The 27225-nt window shown below is 35.8% G+C and overlaps 1 protein-coding gene across 1 annotated transcript in view; it reads right to left on the reverse strand.

Annotated features, from left to right (window-relative positions):
* Positions 1 to 27225, reverse strand: part of AQR (aquarius intron-binding spliceosomal factor) — a 106286-nt gene that overhangs the window by 24097 nt on the left and 54964 nt on the right. Inside the window, exons 18-26 of the mRNA XM_043986744.1 lie at positions 26170 to 26337; positions 23667 to 23836; positions 17759 to 18000; positions 16503 to 16649; positions 15599 to 15668; positions 6918 to 7028; positions 5858 to 5967; positions 3420 to 3555; positions 562 to 771 (exon numbers count right to left, since the gene is read on the reverse strand). Of these exons, the coding sequence (XP_043842679.1) occupies positions 562 to 771; positions 3420 to 3555; positions 5858 to 5967; positions 6918 to 7028; positions 15599 to 15668; positions 16503 to 16649; positions 17759 to 18000; positions 23667 to 23836; positions 26170 to 26337 (1364 nt within the window). The remainder of the gene's footprint in view (positions 1 to 561; positions 772 to 3419; positions 3556 to 5857; positions 5968 to 6917; positions 7029 to 15598; positions 15669 to 16502; positions 16650 to 17758; positions 18001 to 23666; positions 23837 to 26169; positions 26338 to 27225) is intronic.

Here is a 27225-nt window from a genome sequence, read left to right on the forward strand (position 1 = left end):
GGACGGACTAGATAAAAAGAAGACTCGAGGACGGACTAGACAGAGGGACTAGAGGGGTGACTAGAGGGGGAGCGTGGACAAGGACGGAGCAGAAGACAGACTGACCAGGAGGCAGCAAGCGTCAGCACAGGGTACAGGTGGGAGAAAGTGAAGATTAAGAGGAGTTAGAAGAAAATAGCTGACCAGGGAAAGTGTATCGTGCCCTGAGGCCCGAGGCAGCAAAGGCCCTTATTGTATTCAAGAAGTTCGAAGCAGCAGGTGGGAAAGAGACACAGTGGAAAGAGACGGCAGGAAAGCAGTCAGGTTGTACATTTTATTTCCCTGCATTCTTAATTTGAAATAGTATCTCATAAATAAACTCTGCTTTGATTATTTGGTTAAGAGGCTTCTTAATCTTTAGTTTATCAGTTTGGGAGCAGTGTGGTGGAACTTTATAAACGGCCCACATTAAATTAACGAAGTCAGATAGCCAAAGTCAACAGTCCCCAGATTAGTCCTCCAGTCAGATTAGCCCCCCAAATTAGGCTAGTCAATTCAAAAATATTTTCACAGAAGCCTCACCTCAAGTTGAGTGAAGATTTTCTTAATATGTCTGAAACACCCTTCAGCAATTTCCATATCTTCTTCATAGGATTTGCTTTTGAAAATGGGTTGAGGGGCATTCGCAAAATATTTGTGAAAGGGGAAGAAGTTGGAGATTTCTGCAACATCAGGCACCTTATTACTTTTGTTTTTTACTTTACTAATGTACTCTTCCCATCGAGACATAACCTATGGGAAACAGGATTCAAGGTTAGATCACTCAAATAGTAGATTATTATTCATTTTCAATGAAAAGAGAAGAGACAAAGCAGAATGGAGGGTCAACAAAGTAAGGCGGGAGGAGAGGAAGAATTGTAGAGTAGGATTCCAATGATCATAAAAGTCTACAAAGGCCTAGAACAATTCTAGCTTTTGAGGCACCTAGCCATAAAATAAAAGATGAAAATAAAATAAGGCTCTAAAATAAAAAGGGAGAAATAATTCCAATAGTCTTAAATTTAACAATTTTCTTTCTAGCTCTTTTATATGAAATGCACTTATTATTTGAGGAGAAAAAAGATTTTGTGTGATAATCTAGTCAATATTAAATAAAGCAACAACTAGAAAAGAATGGTCTCCATTTGTTTCCTCACCAGTCACTTACTCCTAACATCTTCTAATCTGGATTTTGTCCCCCTGACTCGAACAGATCATTCCAAAATTACTACCTCCTTATACCAAATGCAGTGTGTGTTTGTCTTCCTTGCCCCATCTGTGGGATTTCACACTGTATGTAATGCTCCTTCCTCCTCTATGAAAAGTGCCCATATCAAAGTTCTCTTTGTATCCTTGGCACCTAGCCATATCCTGCTTACCTCACACTGCCTGCTTCTTTGCTTTTCTCTTCTCAGATCATCTCTCTGTCTTAGCTCCTCATCCTCCTCCTGCCACTTAAATAAAGGTCCTGTTCTTTCTCAATGCCCTTCCATCCCAATGGCTTCAATAATCACCTCTGTGCAGATGACTACCAAATCTGTCCTACTGTCCACCACCACCACACCACCACCCCTGAGCCTCAATCTTGTATTGCTAACTGCCTGCTAGATATTCATCTAAATGTCCTACTGGCCCTTCAAATTCACCATCTTCTACCATTCCATAAAGCCTTCCCAGAAAGCCTTAGCATTGCTCTTTTTGTTAATGGTACCCCAATTGGTCTCCCAATCATTTAAGTTTATAACTGTGGAGTCATCTTTGACTCTTTCCTCTTCCTTCAAAGTCTAAATCAGTTGCTGACTCCTGTTTATATATACAAAAAAATCTTACATCTAGTCCCTCTTTTCCATTCCCACTGCAACTACCATAGTTCAGGCTCTTATCATTGAGACTTCTAATCTTCCTAACATATACCACTATGATCAATCCACCTTCAGTGGCTCCCCAATGCCTACCAAATAAATTACTGACTGCTGATTCTAGCACCCAAAGCCTTATACAAGATAGCTCCAAACTTACATGTCCAGTCTCATTTCATACTACTCCCCCCTCTGTATATTCTAATGTTCTATCCAAACTGGCTCCTCTCTTCCCCATTTTGCCTTGCCATTTCTCATTGCTTCTTGAAGCCTTGAAAAGATTCTCCTCTTCATCTTTAGGGTTGGGTTTAGGGCTTCTGTTGAAATCCCTCCCTTCCTGGCAACTCAACTGCCATCCTTATAGTTGGCCCTGATTCCCTTAGATACAAATGATCTCTTTTCCTCCCCAAACTTTTTACAGTACTCTACCTGGATTTCTCCTTCACACTAACTCTTTCCCTTGTAACACAGTAATTTGTCTATTTGTCCTTCTCCCAATTACACATGAAAACAATATCTGTATTACAGCTCTCTGTGTTCCCCGTACCTATTATAGTACTATGCACATAAAGGATATAATAAGTGTTTAACTTAATTATTTATTGAACTGAATTGCAAAGAATGTAAATGAAATTATGCCAAATTATTTAGTGTCTTCCTACTATAAATTGTTGTTGCTCTTGAGCCTGTAACTATCTACAATACTTCTAATTGTTTCAGTAACTAGAAAATTGTCTGAATTCAAGCAGGGGAAACTGTTGTTATTTTACTTTTATAAGATGAACCTCCTAACCCAACTAAAATGGAAATCTCACTGCTCCAATGAGGGCATATATTCTTATAATTCTTTTAACATTTGGTCCCACTCTGTAGTCTGTTTTAAGAAACAGTACATTTTCAGCCATTTAAAAGAATAATTGGTTTCCCTTCATTGGTTGTTTAACAAACATTGAAATAGCTACTGTCCTGAACACTGTCATCAATAGCATGAACAAAAAAATTACAGATATTTTCAGAGCTGAAAAGGAATATCTAGACTGGAAATTGTGCCAAAGTCACTTAAAAAAAAAAAAGCCAGGGCACTGGCCTTTCAATAGATGACTCATCTGGCAAAGAGAATTAAAAATAATAACACAAGCATTTAGCAGTCATAATTATAGCTTTGGTTGTAGTTTGTATTCTCAGTTACCAAACAGAAATTGCTTTCAGAGTAAACAAAGTGGTTCATCTAAATCAATATGATATACATGACATCTGGTACTAACTATTTCTAAGACCCTCTTTCTTGAGGGAAGTAGGTGGTGCTATAGCTAGAGTGCTAGGCCTGAAGTCAAGAAGATTTGAGTTCAAAGCCAGCCTCAGTCTAGGCAAGTCACAACCTCTATCAGTCTCAGTTTCCTCAACCATACAATAGGGATGATAGTAAACACAGGTTTGTTATGAGAACAAAACAAGACCATATTTGTAAACAAACACTTAGTAGAATGCCTGGCATGGATCAGGCACTATGTAAATGCTTGTTCTCCTCCCTTCCTCTCTTACTTGATACAAGAAGAAGTGGCCTGCTGTTTCACAAGTGTAGGAGACATCCCCTGGAACTCCCAAACTCTCTTGCAATCTTCCAACTTCTCGTAAAAGTTCTAACCTCCGAGTCAGAACATAATTCACTCTTCCATACCTGAAAAATACAATTAATGTACACTGCAAAATTGTACAAAATGGAAACTTTCCTGGAAATTGCCAAGAAAAATTTCAAACTTGTCATAGTACAATTAGGAAATGCAAGAATTGTGAAAACAAATGAATGATAAGATAATCTTTGACAGTACTATTTCTCTTCCACTAGGTATCTTAACAGTAAATTGTTGCTAAAAACAAAAAGTATTACAAAATTTTTACACTAGATTTTTAAAGAAAGTTAAAGCATTACAACAAAGGGTGTTAGTTCTTTAAGAAATGAGTTCTTATTCATATAAATTAATACTGGGGCAGCTAGGTGGTACAGTGGATAAAACACCGGCCCTAGATTCAAGAGGACCTGAGTTAAAATCTGGCCTTAAACACTTGACACTAGCTGTGTGACCCTGGGCAAGTCACTTAACCCTCACTACCCCCCCAATACTAAAAATTAATATTGCATGATTTGGTTAGCTAATATTGAGTCTATGAATAACAACAAAAAAATCCATTAAACTTTTCTTTGATGTTCAAATGGTTCTTTTATTATTTAAATGCTATTAGATATGATCTGTTTATTATCTTAATATATTATATTTATTCATGTATTCCCCTTTCTCTCACTAATTCAGTTATGAAATAATGAAGATTCAGACTACAGAGGTAGCAGAAGGAATGAGGAATGTGTGTAGATTCCAGTGACTATCTACATAATCTCCCCCTTTCTCCGAGTTAAAGAGGAAAAATAACTGCTAAAATGCAGAAATTATATTTACAAAACCACAACAGAATGTGGCATTCAGTTATATATTTTGGAAAAGTATAGTTATTTAAGTATTTATACAGATAATTATCTTTGTAACAAACAGGGTATATTAATATTTCTCTTATTTCTATGTCTCAAATCTTCCACAATAACATTTGGGTGGAAAGAAGAAAGGAATGTTATGTATTTTACAATATCTTATCAAAAATTGGTAATATTTCTAAGGTACTTTATTAATTTTTCAGGGGAATAAAAGTACAAAATATTACAGAATAGCTAGAGGGTATTTTCAATATAATTACTAATAGATACTATTAATTCATTTAATGAAAAGTACCTTCAAATGGGATGAACATTTATTTTCTATGTAAGAGTATCCTCCTAAAGAATTAAGTGTATTAAATACCAAGGCACTTAATCAAATTCATTTTTATAGATAGTCGACCCTAAAATCATCATTTGAAAACACACTACTTCTATTTTTATTAAAATGTTCTTTTTAACTACTCATTTTAATGCAACATTATAATTATAGTATTAGGCATTTAAATAGCACCTTTATGTTCAGTTAACTCTGTATTATTAGGTTTTGGAGAAATGCCCATTTCGGAAAATTAGCTTTATTGTGAGTAAACAAATATGGAAAGAAGTCACACAGCACCACTGCTGAGCCAGAATTATAATTCAAGTCCCACATCCCTTAGTTTCTTGCTTTAGCCAAATCCCCTTCAAGCTTGACAAGTACTCACAGTGTCCTATAATCCAAAAATTCAAAATGATGCTACATAATAATCGAACACTCCTACAGCCCTGTGACCAATGTGGACAAAGACCAGTTATAATATCCCAAAGTTTAAGTTTATTAATATGATATTAAGTACATACAACTATCGGGTCAGTGTCTGAAATAACGCTCTGGAAATGACTGTTAATAAAAGAATTTTTAAATCCTGCCCCAAAACAAAAGGGATTTATCTCATTAAAATTTAGTTTGCAATGTGATATATTAAATATAAATCAAGAGAGATTTAAAACCACAAAACTTGCATGATCTTGAACTTCAATCTGTATTTTTTTAAATAATCAAATCTTTAGCAAAACGTGCATACCTATACCTAGAATGCATGAAGGAATCAAGTAGCTGGATGAAACAGGTAAACAAGAAATTAATTACGGGGTTGGAGAAATTTAAATGACCAATGAAAATAAACAAATAATAATAAAATAAGTGACAAAATGCAACATTCAAACAATGAACCAAACATCACATGTCAACTCTTCCAGTAATTGTTTAAGTCTAAAGAAAACAATGGCAGATGGCATCTTGCCCAGACTAACAAAGTCCAAATAAAAAAGAGTTCCTGGCTCCCAGTTAATATATTTTTCCTAGTACATTTTGTTAAAATGTTTTTTATAAGAAAGTCAATTAATCCTTCTTTTCCCCTGGAGTTTCTTTAATAAAGAATAAAAGGTAAAATAACTCATGCTGACATTTCTATTGTAAAAAGCCATTCCTAAACCCAATCCATTTACTTACCTGCTAAAATCTTTCTCTGTTTCCAGTTCTTCTTCTCCATGACCAAGACGAAGGAGATGGCGCTCATCTATGTCTAAAGCCATGATTTTCTCAAACAACTGGTTCAGGGCCTAAAGATCAAGAGAGACAGATAATGCTCTTTCAGGAATAATACAAATTTATAGTTCATCAGGCTAGAAAATAGTGATACCATTATCTGGGAAGAAATCAAAACTAAAGCAAATACAAACTTTGAATTAGGCACTTCACTGTAGTGAAACTAAATTGAATAATCTCTGCTTCCTGAAATCATCTACCCATTAAACTTCTGCCTCTAATAATAATAAAATGGGGGGGAAAATGCCAATTGGTACCAATTCCTGAAAAAAAGTAACTACACTCTTTTAGTCAATTAGCATTTCTATAAACTCTAGAAGGCTCCCCGTTCTAAGTAAAGAAAAATGGCACCAAAGTCTGTCTGCCCCTCCAACCTCACTATGAAGCTTTAGTTTTGGTATGAAAGAAGTAAAAGGAATGGCAACAATCAAAATATTTAATACTTGTTATGTTTAGTCTCTCCTAACATTTTTTCCTTAGGATAGAAATTTATTTGTGTCTGTTGTAGATTTCTCTTGATCTCCTTAGCATCAGGGTATTTGACAGTAACTAGTTTTCTTGATGTTGATGTGATTTTTTTTTTAATTCCATGTAGTGTACAATGCAAGAGAATATGGAGTTAGACAAAAGACCTGGATTCAAATTCCAGGCTCTACTGCTTCTATACTGTCATCACAGACAGGTCATTTAACTTCTCTGAACCTCAGTTTCTGTATGTTCAAAATGGGAATGTTATTCCCTATATTGCCCTAACTATTGTGAAGATCAGATGATATGTTATGTGAAATTCCCTCTGTAACCATAAAGATAAAGATACCAGATAAATTAAAGGCAGTAAGAATAATAAATTTATCAGTCATTTTGAGCTCTTGGGAGAGAAACATGACTTGGCTAATATAACAGCAAATAAGAAAAAAAAAAGACCAAAAGGCACTATCTTTCAAAACCCTACAGGGTCATTTACCTGATTTGAATGGGTAACAATTAGAGTCCTCTGCTCTGGGAAGTTGTGGTATAGATTGGATATGATCTGGACAGCAACATCAGTTTTACCTGTACCAGGTGGTCCCACAACCTACAAAATAAAATGAGTATGTAAAGCAAATTCACAAGTGATAACAAAGTTAGAAGGTTGCCAAAGAACAAAGTAAAAACAGGATGTTATGATCCTACTTCTTATGCTTCCTAGCTATTCCTCAATAGCAAAAGGTAATGTTCTGTCAAAGTTGTAATTAAAAAGATAGGCTCAAATAATTCTAAATTTTAAGGCTGCCATAAAAAAGCACTACTCAAATAGTAGAATACTTTTTTTTAAAATTCGGCTTGGGAGAAAATAAACATTTACACGAGTCTGTGAATACATACTTGGTGCTGAAAAGTAACTGATAAAAAAGGATCATGAAAAACAGCAACAACCCTCTCACCTCCCAAAAAAAGAATCTAAACCTCATAATTAGAATCATATTCTAAACAAAAGCTTATTAAGATCAAACAAGGCGAAGTATAAGTAGGTAGTGTGTGAACAGTTATATTGAAATACACAGATGGTACTGTATCATACTGCTTTTATTGGAAAGTTACTCTTACTGATTCATCAAGTTTAAATATTAAGAATACAACATACTGACTATAAATCCTACATGATTAAAACAAAAAAGCTACCACACCTAGAGGGCTTTTTCAGTTTTTCTGTGTTGATTACATATTAAAACAGATAATTTTACAGCTATTTTTGCAGTTGACAAATAAGAAATATTGGTCTGAAAGGAGACTCCTCTCCAAAGGGGCTGGTGTTCTTGCACCGACTTTATAATTAAAAATCTGGCAGTTCAATTCAATAGATTTGTCCCCCAAAAGACCTAATTAAATATAAGTAATTTTTCATTGGTTATTTTTCAACTCCAGTAAAAATCACCTTATATGTTAAAAGTATGCTTACTGTCTCTCTAGGTGCAATCTTTGCAGAATTTATCAAAAAGTTTACAGACTGCTAAGTTTTGCCTTGTATTTATTTCTTCATCTTTCTAGCACACACTGTCCTAAAGCATACCTAATTGCTCCTATTAAGTCCTACTTGGGTAATTTCATTGTGGTTCAGAAGTGACCTTGGTTCTCAAATGCTATGGCAGTATAGTACAAGATCTAGAAGGTCTCATTTACGGTGAAAAGGCTTTGAGTATCAGACACAGTGGCAGGCAGCATGTATGCTATTTGAAGAACAGTCAGGCTAATGCTATTTACTAAGCTATAGAGAGGCAGGGGTAGGTGGGAGGGAATATATGATAACTACATAGATGGAATAAATATTCATACTGACAATCACAGATTCTTGAAATATTGAAATAAATAACTCCTCACACAATTCTTTTCCTTCATATGCATAATTACAAAGTAGAGAACAATGGCAAGGGGGTGATATTTAAGGTACAGAAAAACAGCATTATAGTATTGTGGGTTTTTAAAAATGATTAAACACTCATTTTCTTAACCTTCAAGCAGAGTAGAATCAAACCTCTACAAAAATAGGTTATGCCGTTGGTCTGTCATCCAAAACCCTCCACAATTACATTCCAACCTACTTTCCTAACCTTTTTTTCACAGTACTCAACTTCATGAGCTCTATCTACAGTCCAAGCAAGCCTGATTCTTTCTTTCCTAAGCCTATTCTACTTCTTCCTCCTTTCATGCCTTCATGTAGGCCAACCCTCATACTTGAAATGGATATACCCCTCTATGATGATCCCATCTGCTGAATTCACTCCTCTTTATATTTCAAGGCCAAGCTAAATCTTCTAAGAAATTTTCACTAACTTCCCCCCTCCCTATTTTAGCTAAAAATGATTCCCTACTTTTCCTTACCTATCTTTTTGCCACTCAATTTGCAATTGTCATTCTCTAAATTTATATTCTCATTATTTGTGTCCAGATTTTTTTCCTTTCTCCAAAGTGAGACATCGTGGTACAGTGGAAAGAATCAGAAGACTGAGGCTCAAAACCTGGTTCTGATATTATCTTAGATAAATCATTCAACCTTTCTAGGCCTAAATGACCTGAAAATTCCTTTTCAACTCTCAGTCTATACTCTTAAAAATTTATGACTTATCTCGCTGAAAGCAGAGACCATCTTCCTTCATGTATAGGAAAATTCAATGATCTCATCAATGAGGGTACTTTGTCCAATGGTATAGAATGGAGCCTATCTATATTTTTTTCATACTGAGAAGCTCCCAGTTGTCCTTTAGTAAATCCTCCAATGGGAGGTAGGTGGTATTTGACCAATGTACTAGTAGATTAACTCTAGATTTCTTAAAACATGGAATGAATACCAATGGAACATAAAGAGTATTCACTGGTTATTAATCCACAAACATTTATTAAGAAACTATGCTTCAGAATCTAAGGGCCCTGAAAGAGAAACTAACACACATATAAGTTTATACAAAAGGAGAAAACAACACACATAGGTTTATATAAAATACATACATATATATAAGGCAACCTTGGGGGGGGGGGAGAGAAACTCCCAGAGAGGGGAGGTAAATGAGATAGGACCAGGAAAGGCCTTGTGTAAAAAATGGTTATTGAACTAAGGGCTGAAGGAAACTAGGGATGAGTCATGTAATAAAGGTAAAAACATAGGATGGAGCCAGATAAATACCAGAGTTTATATAAGATCCTATGGGTAATAAGGAGTCATTTGCATTTATAGGATGACATGATCAGACCTGCACTTTAGAAAAATCATGTTGGCATCTCTGTGAAGGACAGATGGCTGTGAGAAACCAATTAGGAGACTATTAGAATAGTTCAGACAAGTAGGTAATGAGGACTTAGAATAGTGGCTATTTGAATAGGGAGATGTAGATGGATACATGCAATGTGGAAGTAGAAATGACCACATTTAGCACATGACTGGCTATGTGGAATGAGAGTAAGGTGTCAAGGATGATGCCATGGTTGTGAACCTGAGTTACTAGAAGGATGGGGGTGGTCTTGACAGAAGTAGGGAAGTTTATAAAAAGATGGGTTTGTGGGGAATGATAATAAGTTCTGTGTAAGAAAGGTCATTTTGACATACAGTTTAAAATGTATAATGGGCAGCCAGTGAAACAAGAATGGAGTTTGGGAGAGAGACTCAAGCTGAATATGTATACCTGGCAATCATTTGAATAGAAATCATAATTAAAAACTCATGAAAGCTGATAAAGTCTTCAAGTAAGTAAGTTTAGAAAGAAAAGAGGGCCTAAGAGAGAGCCTTAGGGTATACCCATAGTTAGGGATTGAGTGTGTCAGGGATGATGACCCAGCAAAGGAGACTGAGAAGAAGGGATAAAAAATGTAGGAAGAGAAACTAGAGAATAACATGAAAACCCACAGAGAAGAAAGTAAACAGAAGAAAAGGGTGGCTAACATATCAGATATTATAAAAAAAAATTTAAGAATAATGAGGTTATATGACTTGCATTTCAGCCTCTTTCAGTAGACAGACCCACATTAATTGGAATCAGAATGTGTTCCTTTACCAAGGTGTTCATCTCTGCCTACTATTTGGATTATGAAATAAGTTTTCTGGGATTTCCAAAATAAGTCACCTTGTTGTTACAAAATCGGACTTGTTAATTTTAGAATATCCTGAGGTTTTTAGGCTTTTATTCCAAGAGGATCTCTACAAAGAGTGGACCAAAACAGCTGCCACAGCCTTTGCAAGCCCATGTCCTAATCTGCCAGCGTGGAAAGTGTCAAAGAAGACTAGAAGGTTGAACAGCGTTCTATTTCATTTCCACACAGAAAGCTAATGTTTACAGAGCAGAGTTATGATACTGAATAGAAGATACCTTTACAAAGTCAGAAGCAACACTATTCAGAGGAAATTTTTATCTCGAAGGCTACTTTCTCCATATCAATGTCTATGACTTTCCATATATGTTCATGTTTTAATATTAAGAAAGGAAATAATTTTTATTGTGTAGAAAAGTATTCATGGTTAAATTTTTTAAATTATTTTTAAAAAAGAATAATAAGATTATTGCTCACCTTTTATACATGATCAGCCTATTCTAGTCGTACATCTTTTTGGTGTTAGTTTTTACGCTCTTTGTTCCTGCATGGTTTCTGGCTGCCAACATGTTGTGGCCTATTTCTAGTAACAACTACCTGCAAGTTTAATTTTTTTCAGGAACTGTTGCTGTATTCCATGACCCATCAATTTGAAAAAGATTGGTGAGAAAATGAGCCTCATTTCAAGGAGAAGAGTTATTAAAGGCATTGCACAACTTCCCAAAGGCAATCTAGTCTACTATCTTCCTCCTATTGATTGCTGGGCCAAGTTCATGGTCCATTTGCCCTAATGGATTAGTTTTATGAGCTGCACATCACAGCCTAGACAAGAAACATTCTTCATCTCCTTGATTTTTCCTGTTGGGATAGTTTGGCTGAAGTCCTGTGAGTGATTACAGATGTCATTTAGAAGGTTTTGATCGGCAAAATAGTACCTGTAAACTGGAGTTTCTTGGGAACCTTACCATTTATAGATAATTGTATCATTTGGACTTTGTGGTGAATATCCCTCATGTAAGTGGCAAACATACACCTTTCTGTTTCAAACTCAACTTGATAATAATTAAAGGGGATATACGATAAAGATGTCCATTTTTACTTCTTCCAAGAAATCTTGCATGATTTAACATACACATGGAAGGCACCTTGTTAGAAGAAAGCTTTTAAAGGAACATTTTGGTCTATCAAAATCAATAACGGTTTTTTTGATTTGTCTTTGTTGGTCTGTTTTTTTTTTAATCAACAAATAATCAGGGGGCGGCTAGGTGGAGCAGTGGATAAAGCATTGGCCCTGGATTCAGGAGTACCTGAATTCAAATCCGGCCTCAGACACTTGACACTTACTAGCTGTGTGACCCTGGGCAAGTCACTTAACCCCCATTGCCCCGCAAAAAAAACCAAAACAAAACAAACAAAAAAAAAACAAATAATCATCACAGTGAAATCTTGTATTCTCAATGTTAGTCAATTCTGTGATTGCGATGCTGTAGTCTATGATATACTGTTTCTGAAAGCCTTCCTGTTCCCTTTTCATACCTTCATAGATCACAGATTTAAAGGTAAGAAGGAACCTCAGAAGACCTTTTAGTAGAACCTTCTCATTTTACAGATGAGGAAAGAGAGAGGTACAGAGAAATTAAATGACCAGCCCAAGTCCACGAAGTCATTATGTGGAGAGGTGTGATATAAATCCAGGTCCCAATTCCAAATGGAACCACATCGCCATCTCATTAAAAACAGGGGAAAAAAAAAACCCACTTTAGAGAAAATTGGCAATTATGGTATCTTTTTTGTTGTTGTTAGGTCTTGGATTTTCTTCTAAGTGTATGGTATCTTCACTTCTTTAGGATAATTCAGGAACCAGTATCTCAAAACTGTGCCACTATACAACACCAATTTCCTCTTTGTACCTCTGGTCCAATCCAGTTGCTCTGTCTTCATTTTTGTCATATCATTTGTAGTTCATCCAGAGACTATGATATTACAAAACAAAAATGGCTACTAGACTCTATTAATGAAAAAAGTTAGCACATTACAGAAATCTTGATAGATCTCCATTTTCTCTCATTCTTTTCCAGTCTCATCCTTAAGTGCTCAAAAGCTGATCTGGCTTGACCAAGTTTCGTGTCAAGCTTCTACAAATTTGGTTTCTCTCCATCCCTTCCTCCTGTTTTATGAGGAAATACTCATCATATTCGTCTACCACCCTGCTTCCAAAGGTTTTATAAATCAACGGGTAGTCTAAACCAGTGTTTCTAAACTTGGCTGCCAACTTTCCATCTATAAAGGAGATCAAGTGTTAGCTAGCTAAGGCAGTTTTTAGCTTCTTCTGGTCTCCTTGTGGCAACTGAATTAAGTTGATTAAACTGGCTTAAGAAGTATGTCTCCATATGTGCAATTATCTATTTCTCATTTTTTGAAACCAACAGTTTGTTAAAAGAAGTGGGAAATGTCTCAAATAAATGCTATATTTCCATCTCATTTTTATTCCTTCTTGTTCAGTGTTGATTTTGTTCTTTGTTTTTACAAATTGTGAAGTGATCATGCATAGACTACTGATGCAGAAAAAGCTCCTACACTCAACTCAATTTGACAAGCATTTATTAAGCACTTACTATGTGTAGAGCACAGTGTTAAAGAGTCTCTGCTTTCAAATAGCTAAACTTTTTTGGGGGGGGGGAGAGAAGGGGAGAAAAAAATATACACTGATAAATAAAGACAAAATATACACTAATTAGTTAAGGAGAGTGGAGATTCTGTTCCACAAACTGGGAAGGATCAGGGTCTTTTCTAAAGGTGGCATGAGTAAGCAATCAGTTCCTGTTAAAATACATCCAATTCCATTTTTTAAAACTCAGCTACTGGGGCAGCTAGGTGGCGCAGTGGATGGTGCACCGGCCCTAGATTCAGGAGGACCTGAGTTCAGATCCGGCCTTAGATACTTAACACTTACTAGCTGTGTGACCCTGGGCAAGTCACTTAACCCCAATTGCCACCCCACCCCCCCCAAAAACAAAACAAAACAAAACAAAAAACTTAGCTACTGCTCACTCTGTCCAGTATCTGCTACATTCATTATATATAGTCATAAGGTTTCTATATAGTCCACAAGGTATGATAAAAATATTTCTGTCACTTCTTTTACTTGTAATTCTAAGGAAAACCTTATGCTATCATTTCATTTAGTTGTCATTTCCCTTTTGAATTCAGGTTTCACTTAGAGTAAAATATCAAAATTGGTATGATTCAGTTCTTTCAGTACTGTATACACTTGGTATACACTAGAGATCACACATTTTGACTACTGACAGTTAATATTATTTATAGACAGTCTAGAAACTTTGTGATTCTCAGCATCCTCTCCATTTTCCATTAGTCATCCTCCATCACTTCAGAAACAGAAAGAGACCACATCAACAAAAAAACTGAATGCATATTGATTGGGAAATTACAGAATAAACAAGGGCAATCTAAATATTATTGTATCATATAAGGAATTCAGGGAAATAGACTTGTATCATCCACTATAGATGGAAGATATCATAACGAGGAGAACAACAAACATAATGACTATAATATAAAGAAAACAACTCTAAAATCTGAATGAAGATTAAAGTCAATGACACACCATGGTCCAAGTAAAAGATGAAGACGTATACTTTCAGTCTCTCACTAGTGAGATGGGGGGCCCACACATATAGAAAGTTGTCAGAGACATTTGAAGTGTTGGCTGGACTTGTTTAACTACTTTCTTCGTTATAAAAAAAGAATTCTCTACCAGGAAGAGAGCAGAGAGTGTCTATTTGGAAGCAACTCAGTATAACAAAAAGCATCAATAAATTTTAAGTAGGAGTACCACAGGGTACTTACATTCTTTTGTACTGATCTTTGTTTAAGTTAAGGCCAAAGAATGTCAACAAATGGTCTGCCAACCAGTGATGAATTTAAGAAAGTAGCCAAAGCTTCTTCAGAATGGTACAATAAGTCAGAGCTTGCACTATTAGAATGGCTTTCAGGAATCCAGGGTCACCTCCACAGTGATCAGGGAAACACTGTACATGATTGATACTCAAAAAATATTTTTTAAAACTGAATTTTTCATCTGGAAATGAGTAATTAAGAATGTCACGAAGGTCTACCAAATGCACAGGATGCTCTAATTCCTTTAAGTACTCACTATGAACTAATGTGGTAGCTAAGAAAACAACAGTGGATCTAGAGTAAGAAGATCTGGATCTGAATCTCAACACTGCTACTTAATAGACCCCAGCTACATTGCTCCTCTGAGCCTCAGTTCTCTTAATTTTAAAATGTGAAGACTAGGTTGATTGACCCTTCCAGCTCTAAATCGTATGATCCTATTCTTGATCAGAATAAGAGCTGAAAGTTCTTCAAACACAATGAAGTACTATTTATTTTTTCTAGTAACAAAGAATTGGAAACAAACTGGATACTCATCAACATGATAATGGATAAGAATTCTATGATACAAAAAACACAAACTGCTGTTCTGGAAGAAACAGGAAGCAGATGGCTCTGTGGATAGAGCACTGGGCCAGGAGTCAGAAGACCTGAATTCAAATCCTGCCTCAGATACTTGCTGTGTAACACTGAACAAACAAGTCATTTAATGTGTTTGCCTTAAACCACTGGAGAAGGAAGTGGTAAACCACTCCAGTATCTTTTCCAAGAAAACCCCACGGACAGTATGGCCCAAAGGTCACAGAGTCAGACATGACTGAACAACAACAATAAAACTGTCTGTGTAATTATAATGAATGAGAATGGTCCCAAAGAAGAGGACTAAGAGTGCGCCCCCCTCTCATTTTTGCACAAGTGGAAAACTATAGATGTGAGGCATTCTATCAACTGTCAGACTTGGTTGTGATGTTGGTTACTTTTATTCAACTACCTTTTTCAATCCTTTTAAAACTCTTCATTATAACAGCTGGTTCTTTGGGTAAGGGCAAGAGGAAGAAAATACTGGGAAACTAAGTTGATATAAAAACAAAAAATATCCATAATTTTTTAATGGAGTACTTATTTTTTTGATCAATACAAGAAATTCTTAAATAGTAACTCTCTTACCATAGTCAATCCAGGCTGCATTCCAGCACGTATAGCCTCTATTTGAGTAGGTGTAAACTGAATAGTGTTGCTGTAAACAAAATAGCAGATTAAAACTGGTAGAAAATATAAATGACCTCATAGGCAAAGAAAGATGAAATAAAATAATATACGCAAAGCATTTGATGAATGTGAGCTATATTAATTATTCAAAATGGAAATTTAGACCAAAAGGAAAAGGATCTTCTTCCCTAATCATTTCAAAAGTCCCTGAATGCCCCATCCTAAAGGTCAAGTAAAGCTGAATGCATCTTCCGGGGATGATTACCAATACTGTTATATTACCTTGGGAGATTCTTGGGGAAAATGAAAGAATAAATCTCCTCCAGTACTGATTATAGTGCATTTGCCATAGCACTGAGTCTCCCTAACCACCTCCTAACCCCAACAGAAGGAAGGTATTGAGCTCCAGCTCGCAACCAGGAAATATAGCAGGACACAAATTAGGTTTAAAAAGTACTGCACCAGAAACAATGCTAATAACATACAAGCATAGGTACATTTCAGTAAAAAGCTATTAACTGTAGAATACCAAAAAAGTCTGAGGTATTCTTCTGGCTCCCACATCTGAAATAGGGGCCCAGAATGCCAGATATCTTGTTACAAATCTGTTTTAACTAGGGCTTTCAGAAGAGTCTGTTAACCTAAAGAATTTAAAATGTAGCTTAACTAGAAAGCATAAAGATCATCCAATTACTAAGCATTAATGTTAAGGTGATTTGTACCCAATCTAGAGTATATATTGAACATATGTATACATAGCATGTATTGTGTGTGTGTGTGTGTGTGTGTGTGTGTGTGTGTGTGTGTGTGTAAAATCTATGTTACATAGTTACATAGATATATTTGCATAAAGAGACATTACCGTTTGGGTTTATTATAAGGATAAGGACCTCTATTAGGAATAACATGAGGCTCAACAATTAAAGTTTCAGTTTCTTCAATATTTTCATCTTCTCCATCTGCTTCTTTCCGTTTCTTCCCTTTCCCATTTCTTACTGGGAAAGTTATCCTACAATACACAAAGTTTAATTATTTCTTGAAAGTTCAGGTTATCTAGATCTGTTTTAAATCCTAGTTGAATGTTATAGGCCCTAATTCCCAAAGGAGAAAGTAGCACTCCTCTATGGCCCTGAGCCATCATGCCTACAGCACTGGCTCTATTTTAAATGATTAACATCTTTCCAGAGTTCAAGACAAAGGAAGACAAGAAGTCAATCATAATGAATTGGGCACTTTCTTGTACACCACCCCCTTGAGTTTAAGACTTTCCAACTTTTTAAACTAATAAATTTGGTTAATTGGGTCAACAGGATTTATAATTAAAAGGGGTCTTAGAGTTCATATTGTATGACCCCCTCATTTTGTTGATAACAAAACTGAGGTCCCAAGGGACTAAATAACTGGCCCATGATGACACAGGAAGTAAGAAGCAGAATCAGGATGTGGCATTCTTGCTACGTGACTATAGAAAGGATGAGATACTACATGCAGATGGCCTGAGATACTAAATGAGTAAGAGAAAAGTCTCAGGCAAGCTGGATAAATTCTCTGTAAACAATTTGTGGGGAAAAAAAACTAGAATCAAGGATAAAAGGGGTGATGTAACCATGGTCTTTATCAGTGGGGGTATCCATGCTGATAAAAATCATAGTAAAATTCATTCTAAAATCATAGTAAAATTCATTTATTTAATATTAAATCATAGAAAGTAAGTATTTTATAATTTATGAAAGAAAACCAGAGTAAAAGAATTTTCCCTTTCAATCTTATTGCATATGATATGCTACTTTATTAGAATAATGGCATACTTGGAATACATTTCAGTAAAAAGCTATTAACAAAGTAGCACTCAGGCAACAAACACTGGCAGAGTGTATGGTACTATATTAGATGACTTTTCTTGTAGTTTTCAAATAACACTTGCACTGTAGTTAGGTTAGCCATGTACTAGACAACTAAAAAAAGTATAAGCATCACTACTCAACACATTGCAAAGCAGGAATAAAAAACTCATATAAAATCCTGTCACATTATCCAAATACTTTCAAACTCCTTCCTCAACTAGAGAATGGCAAAAAATTGATTTCTAAAATTCAGTACATCGGTCTCTGACCTTACCTGAAAGGGGGTACTTGTAGGGCTGGGTTATCCACAGTAACTTTGACATTATAACCAGGAAAACTGGCTTTTAAGTGATCAATGGAAAGAAAAGTATCATTGAAGTCAAGACAGGAAATCTGATTAGGCATTTTTGAGTAATGGGCACTACTTGGGTCTCCATATCCTAGGATGATGTCATGTAGCCAGTCAGGTACCACACAGTCTGTATTCATCAAGTTGCGAATGGTCTCTAATACAGCCTGTCAGTAACAGAACAAAATGATTGTGTTAATGTGACATCTCAAACATCTGAGCTTCCTTCAACTGGCATGCAGAACTGGCTCTCTAAACTAATCCAGCATTCCAGAGTGTTTCAGGGCAAGAAGTTATTTTCTGCTGACAGGTGCTTGGCTAGACTGAATCAGCAACTATATTTTCTACTGATACCAAAGACTGAATTAAACAAAAGATCAAACTTAACTAGAACAGTTTATCCATTAGGAGGTCATTTAGACATAATGACACAAATGAGTTTAGCACTTGGTTCCTAATGGAAAGGAGAGTAATCTGACTCAGGGTCTGCATAGCAACAAGTAAACATTATAGAAAGAGTCTATAAAGAAATAGTTTCCACTTTGAAACTCTTTAAACTTTCACCTCCCACCCTAGAAAAAAAATTTACAAAAATAACCAGAATTTCAGGGAAATAGCATATAACCTAATAAACCTGAAATGGTCAACAAAGAGAAGTGTAATAATAGCTAATAGGGAAACTCACAGAAGGATAAAAGCAATTAGCAATTGCTAATAACAAATTTCTCTGAAACTTACAGGAGGACCTGTTGAGTCTGAAATCAACCACATTTATACTATGATGCTATACAAAGGAAAAAATATTTTAATAATAATAATAATAATAATAATAATAATAATGTTCTTCCTCCTTTCAAATGCTGGCACCTTAAAACACTCTTTAATTCAGAATGAGTACATAGAATGTTATGTTTTTCTTATTCTATATTTTGACTGAATGTCTTGTATCAAACAAGCTTCATTAATCACTCCAAAGAATAAAGGGTTGCTTTCATCAGGACAACCAGAGTCCACTATAATTTTACAATGAAGGTCATTTGAAATAAAATGGTAGAAATAATAAGGAAGGGGGCAGCTAGGTGGCACAGTGGATAAAGCACTGGCCCTGGATTCAGGAGGACCCAAGTTCAAATCCGGCCTTAGACACTTAACACTTACTAGCTGTGTGACCTTGGGCAAGTCACTTAACCCTCACTGCCTCTCAAAAAAAACCCCAAAAACAAACAAAAAAAGAAATAATAAGGAAGACTAAACTAGTCAAATGGAATCTACTAGTACACAATCTAACAATAATGTATTTGACTTGTCAAGCTCAATGGGGAACATAACTGCTGGCTACCTTAGTTTGGGATTACATATACCAATCCAAAAGATTTGGGCTGCAATTTCCTAATAGGTAAAATTAGGTTAGACTAGATATTTTCTCAATTATTTGATGATTCTAGATTACAGAATTACAAGATATTAGAGCTGGGGACCTTAAGCATCCAAGTACAGTGGAAATAGCACGACATAGAAGACCCACACTTAAACTCCAGTTCTTACTTATTCCACATGTGTGACCGTGAGCAAATCATTTAACTTCTGTGGCCTACTTTCTCATCTTTAAAAAATAAGATTTAACTAAGTACTTCCTGAGGATCCTTCCAGTTCTAAATATTATACTTTTATGAAATCAACTGATCCCAAACCCCTCATTTTACAGAGATAGAAACAATTCAACGGACCTTTAAGCCCCATCAGGAGGCAGTTTACCAATTAATATATCAGAATAAGTAGTAAAAAAGAAATCTTCATTAGCATAACCTTCCATTCCTCTGTACTTAGAATATATGCCCAAATAGGGGTTATTTTAGAGCTCAGGTGCTGGGTATAAAGTTAAACCAGTAAATCACCAATTTAATTTGACCTTTTGGTAAGCTTTCATGTGTCTATTCATCTATTACAACCCTCTCATGTTAAAGAGAATGAAAGTGAAACACAAAGTAGTGACTTTCCCAAATCCACATAGGTAGTACCTACAAGAGCAAAGATTCAAGCTCAGGGGATGGACTCCAAATAGATTGCTACCACACTGTCTAAAATGTTTTCTTTAGTCACCATTTGGATGGTACTCTTCCCCCTCCCTGGTCTTTTCCCTTATTTTCAATTTCCTAGCTCAATTATATTCTAGATACCAGAAGTAAGGCACTGTGAAAACCAAATTTTAACTCAGTATTGTAACAAGTGGACGCCATCTTACATTATCAATGTCCTCTATTGTATACAAATTTAACTGGAACCAAATTGTGGAGAGAAGACAGAGTACAGTTTTCCAAGCATGGGTTCAACTTTTTGCTGTTTACTTCAGAAAGAGAAAAAGGGACAATGTGAATCCCTTAGTTAATGGCTGATGACACAGCTTGAGAAGGAAGGAGGACAGAGCACTCTGCTCTTCTGAAGAGATATAATTTCAATCACAGGAATTGACCTTAATTCTCAGGAACCTCAGAACTAATTACAGTATAGAACAGGAATAGCTCTAAGCTGTTGCTTTAACATTATTATGAACAAAAAAAAAGTGAAAAACAGGTTCTGGGTGCCAAATAACTAAAGATTTTAAAGAGATAAACAAGGAAAAAAACCAAAATACATTCATGATATACTCATACTAAATAATATTAGAGGAAACATACATTAAACTGCCCAGATAGAGAGAATATCACTGACTTCACATGGAAAATTGCTACCTGTCATATATAACAATTATACTAAATAAGTGTTTAATGTTTCAGTGGCTTAGGCTACTACTTACAAAAAACACTTTCATTTAGAGTCTTTCCAACAGATGAAAAATAAGGTAGCAGCCTGATCAACACTAGTCTTTCAAGAATGTCAATTCTGTGGTTATTTAGCTACAATGGAAATATATGAAGCCTTTGAATTTAAAGCAATCACAAACACTGGAAAATAGTTTTTCATATCAATAATTACAATGGTAACAAAAGGTAACCACAATTATTTTCATATAACTTTAACATTCTAGGTTTAAAAAAAAGGTTATGTAGGGAAGGAGTATGAAGCCCTTGCTTAAAATAATGATTTTGGAAATTTATGAATTTCATTGATCCATGTTCTTTGAACCACCCATCATCCCCTTCTTCCAAATTAGCAGTCAAAAATCCAAGTCATACTAATGAATCCTGCTTACACATCGGCCAAAAACCAAACACACACACACACACACACACACACACACACACACACACACACACACACACACACACACTCACACTCACACACAAAACGGTTGGTGGTTTTAAAATTCAGATACACTACAGTTTAAATTAATTCTCACGAAACACAATTATTTTACAGTAAAAGTGTATTTTAATAGAGGAGACAGTCTACTTCCAACTAAGGGTTCTAACCATACTTTAGTAATTAAGCACAAAAGTACTACAGCTCATTAATTTAGATTATTACCTAGGATTTAACATGAATGATATATATCAAAAAATAATGTGTTGGGGCAGCTAGATGGCGCAGTGGATAGAGCACCGGCCCTGGAGTAAGGAGTACCTGAGTTCAAATCCGGCCTCAGACACTTAACACTTACTAGCTGTGTGACCCAGGGCAAGTCACTTAACCCCAATTGCCTCACTTAAAAAAAAAAATGTGTTTAAATTTTTTAATCTTCATTACAGAATTATGTTTATACATATACATATACATAATTTGGGCTGATTAGAGTCTGATGAACGTAAGTATCTACTCCACTATGCTCAATCTCAACAAGAAAATGGCAAAAAGTTCACACACAAGTATTCATTCCCCTTTGAATCATCAACAGAACCAGGAGTTGAAGTTCCAAGGAGAAACCACAAGGATGAGAAGTAAAGTTCTGACATCAAATAAAGATTCTATAGAAAAGAACAGAGCCTCTGCTATCCAGTTCAACATAACTGGTCAGTTCATGGGCACTCCCAGCAGGGAAGCTGGTTGGAAATGCCTGCCATAAATACGTGTTTAAGACAAACAATAACCCTACCACCCTTCGATGAATGCAGTGTCAGCACCATCTCCCAATGATCCTAAGATCTCAAGGAAATGAAAATATATCTCTGTGAGAAAAAGTCTACTTTACAAAAATCCAATGGACAGAACAATAATCTACTTTTCTGAAAATTCATCTTCCCTTTCCAAGGGAAGATAATATTTTTCTCTAAATTTTATTTCAATAAACATGTTCAAACTTGTTTTTATATTAATAACCACTATTCTCTGAAGAGCTAAAAGAATCACGATTTGGAATATTTTCAACATTCCTGTTAAAAATAGGAGAACTGCTAGCTCGATCAGCAGAATCAGAAGGTAAAAAAAAATATATATAAAATCAGTCTTTTTCATTCTTAATGAACCAACTATTCATTCAATGGACCACACCATATACTGATATTGATCCTAATCTGTATGTCCTTTCAGTTGTTCTCAAAGTAGTGGTGAGTCATTGCCAGTGAGCCATGATCCTATAAGGACCTAGGTTCAGTGTTCCTACTGCCCTTTCTTCTCTATGTGTCTTTCTTCTATACTCAAATCTCCTGGCACAGGTCAGGATTCTTCTTTGCCTTTGCCAATAATATCAGATGAAGACTAGAAAGCAATTTAAGGATTATGAAATCACAGGAAAGAAACAGAGTAACTTAAAAGAACAGGCAACATTTGAAGGCATGGAGAATTAGATTTGAGATAAGGAAACACTTTCTAAGAATTAACGCTACAGGGCAGCTAGGTGGCACAGTGGATAGAGCACCAGCCCTGGAGTCAGGAGTACCTGAGTTTAAATCCGGCCTCAGACACTTAACACTTACTAGCTATGTGACCCTGGGCAAGTCACTTAACCCCAATTGCCTCACTAAAAAAAAAAAAAAAAAAGAATTAACGCTACCTCTCAAAGTGAAATGGGCTGCCTGGAAAGTTGGTGGGTCCTCCGGCTCATTAGCAGTTGGGTGACCATTTGTCAGGGATGTTACATGTGGGATTCTTCCTCTTAAGTAGGACTTGATGGCCTCTGAGACCCCTTCCTCTTCATATTCTGTGACCTATTTGACCTTGGGCAAGTCACTAAATGTCTCTGAGCTTGTAAACGGAGGAAGACTGACTTCTGGTTTCTTCCACCCTCTAAATCCCTTAACACTATCTGGCTCAAATAGGAATCAAGCTAAGGGCCATGGCCTTGTGAGTTCCAACTAGGGAACTAATCTCTATTAGATCATAAAATACAGAAATACTATTTTGGAGGAAGAAATAAAAAGATAATATCAATATAGTTGGTTTCTCAGAGATTCAATGCTGAATCAAATAGTTAAGAAATTTTTTTAACAAAGTGTCATACAGACTGTAGTAATTCATGACTGACAGTCATATAGTTTCATCAGGAAAATACTGCCTGAATGACAAATATTAATAAAAAGGACTCTTCTACACCAGTGCTACATATTGGTTGAGTAAATGGCTTTGAAAAAGAAAAAAGCTATACCTTCAGTAAGGCACACTTGACTTTTAAGTAAAATTCAGTTTACATTTGAAGATCACCAAACTCACCCACAGAAGTCTTCAAAAGACAAAGATTTTCATTTGGATTTCTCCATTTTAAGTTAATATGCTAAATTTTTATGGCAATGCTTTGTATTAAATGATCAGGATTCTTTCACTGAATCTTTTCACTTGTCAGAAAACTATATTATATCCCTTAAATCCATGTTATACCCTTTATATTTGTATAAAAGCTATTGTAAACCTTGTTTCCCAGGTTAAATCCTAGAATCCCTAATTAAGTTATCATACTGTATACCTTAAAGTTGTTCTCCTTTGGTTTTCTTCTCATGATGATATTAAAAGTCTCATATACATCTTCCCCTCCATTTTGGATAGTATTGGTCATATCTTGCTGATACTGGTTTGGATCAAGAAATACTCTATAGGTCCTTGAATCTCCTCTTAGTCTAGGTTTGGGTTCAGGTCCTATATACATTGAGAAATAAACCAAATTAAACAAGATATGTTCAAGGGGGTACTAAAAAAAAGTATTAAGTACCTAAAATAAAATTAATGTGTTCAGGACTGCTATCAAAGTTACAATTGTGACCTTTCTTCCCAACCTTCCTTCTAAACTTTATTCATCAAAAGTCTACTTTATCTTTCAAAGTTTAGCCCAAATCCCACCTTCTCCATAAAGTCTCTCCTAGCTGTTACATCTCTGCTTCCTCTGAACTTGCATAGCATTTACCATAGGTTTCACTAACAGGACACCACCTATCATAGACATTTTTGTACATGAAATATCTGTCCCAACAAGACTAAGATTCTGAAGGGCCAAGAATAACTCCTATACTTGTTTATATCTTCTAATGTGTACTTAACACAGTATTATATATATAATAGGTACCTAAATATTTGCTAAATCAATAGATTTCAGGGCCCAATGCACAGTTTTTCATTAAAGTCTGTATACTAATCATATCTCTCACTGTAACATACTTCCACGGGCAAACCTCATGGACATGAAACAAAATTCTAAATACACTGAAACTTAGGGCCATTAAAAAGGCTATAGACACAAATACTATTCCTATTAACTTGTCTTCCTCCCTCTCCTATTTTTCAAATTCTTCTATTCTCTTCATTGTAGTGATTCCCATTCTAGCCACATACTCAATTCCTATTTCCCACTGCCCTTCTCGGATAGCAGCCAAGTCTTTCACTGAGTTCTCAGCAGCCTAACCAACAGAAAATCACAACTGGGATGCAAAAGTATGTTCAAAGCAGGCTTCTCTACATTTTATATTCGCTTTTGTCACCCAGCATTAAATGCAGCACAGTGTATGCTGTATGATGATGTTATACCATCATATATATATATATATATATATATATATATATATATATATAATATAAAATGGTGGCTATTATAGCTTAGAAGCAACATGGCATGATGGAAAGAGTGACTAGTCAACGGAGTCAGGAAGACCTGGGTTTGAGTCAAACCTCTGACATATTGCCATATGGCCCAGGCACTCTTAAGAGTATGAGGTACAAACTGCTGATCTGCAGAAGTAATGGGAGTTTCTACTCTAAAAAAACCCTTCACTGATAAAACCACAGGTCCTGACAAAATAATACTGACATTTATACAGCAAAATACTTTATATTTTATATATATAAGTATGTATGTATATATGTATATGTATATAGGTACACACACACACACAAAATAAAATCTCAGATAATCCTCAACAACACTAAAGGTTAAGTACAGCCAGCTCTAGCTTAATTTAAGTGGACCATTCTGCTGACCGCCCTCTTCATGGCTTCAACATGACCCAAACCTTCTTCTGCTCCCCACCACACCACTGGAACTGCTTCAGTGCCTCCCCCACCCCATGTAGTCCAAGCATTTTCAGGGCCTGGTACCCCCCCATCCCCAGCCAGAGCAACTTCAGTGCCTGGATATGACCCCCGGCAGGGCTACACCAGTGCTGCCACTGCCAACTGCCAGAAGCAGGAGCCAAAGCCCAAGTCAGCAGAGGGTCCTGCCACCCACAGGGAGTTGAATTTGCCATAATGTGAATTTAAGTAAAGGAAGAACTGTCTGTACTATAGGTTTGATTATCACCATTTTACAAGGAAACTGAGGCTGAAAGAGGTTAAATGATCTGCCCACAACTAACAAGTGTCTTAGATGGGATAATGTCTTTTAAACTCTATTCCTCATGCCTTGTTATCTGAATTGCAGTGGCAAAGGTCACCACCATTGCTTGCCACAGTCAACAGCTCAAGGGAAGCCATGATTGCAAGATAGTAGCTGCAACAGGAATTCTGACTGGGACAGGTCTCTAAAGAATTTATAAGTTCTCTTGGAATTAACTATAAAATAATAGGGAACTCATGCTACAGTCTAAAACAGTGGTGTCCAACTCAAACAGAAATGAATCCCTGCGGGTCACAAAGAAAACCACAAACCAACATTACTTATGTTCTATTACATATACATAAAAACTTTTTTTTTACATTTTGTTAAACATTTACCAATTACATTTTAATCTGGTTCAGGTAACAGACTAGAGTTTTGCAAGTCACAAATTTGACACCTCTGGAAAGCATCTCAATGAGTATACTATAAGATGGAGTCAACAAGTGGATGGATAAATTAGACAAATATATGATGGAGTAGAAGCAATCTGAAAAGTTTTTAAGAGCCTTTCAGATAAAAGCTGTACCTGTTATATAGTTAAAAAGGCAATGAAACTTTTTCCATGCAAAAATCTTTGCCTAAAAGTAAGAATATGTCACCATACCGTCTTCAATGACACGTCCTCTATCATCCAGCATGCCCTGGATTTCACAACCTCTGACATACACCAGGCCAGTTTGCTCAACAAAAGGTCGCCTCCGGTCAAACTTGGTGCCATAAGGCTTTGTGGGTCGTACCGTAATTAAAAAACAAACATCATGCTTTCGCAAACCTAGTTAAAAGAAAACATTTTCAAATTAATTGCCTTTTGTCTAATAGTGGACTAATCTTAATTTTTTAGTCTGACAGTAAAAACATTAACCACTGTACAAAAAAGTATCTTCCATAGTAAACATGACTATAGCTGATGACTTTCATGTGACCCTTCTGACCTCTTATCTGCAATAAACACGGAAATTTTTCTTACTACAAATGAGAAAATGTTGTACCATAACCTAATTTCCACATTAACACGATGGATTATGTATGTCACAGCTGCAAAAACTGGATCTTTGTCACATTCCAACTATCAGTTCATGCTCCACATTTAGAATTTCATTATGTGGCCAAAAATATGGCTGGTGTGCAAACTGGCTAAATAATATTTAGAAATTCTGTCAGTTAAAGATAATCCATCAGCACCACTTCAAAGAAGAAATATTTTTATCGATGTAACTTGTCTCAAAGACCAACTAAAGTATAATTCACCAAGACACAAATTCTTGAAAACATTATTTATAGCAAGCATACGGAAGAGGATATGGGGTTTCAGTATGTGAATATTAAAATTTTATAAAAACACAGAACAAAATAATAAGGGACTTATGCTAGTCTAAAGCTTCTCAATGATTACACTACAAAATGCACCCAACTAGTTTTCTAGTTTTATTAAAGGGACACTATTAAGACAGGGAAACTAAAATTAGACTTCACAGTATGTAATGTCAGACCATCTGCCAGCACTCCTCTCTTGATCTGTTCTCACGAGCCAGCTTTGCACTAATGAGAATGTACATTTCATCACCTTGCTTGCTCAAAAACTTGATAGCAAAGTTTCAACTAGCTCGACCAAAACAGCAAACTGGAACTGTGGTTAACAGCATCTCACAACAGCGGTCTG

The sequence above is a fragment of the Dromiciops gliroides genome, chromosome 2 (assembly GCF_019393635.1).
Source record: "Dromiciops gliroides isolate mDroGli1 chromosome 2, mDroGli1.pri, whole genome shotgun sequence".
NCBI classification, from domain to species: Eukaryota; Metazoa; Chordata; class Mammalia; order Microbiotheria; family Microbiotheriidae; genus Dromiciops; species Dromiciops gliroides.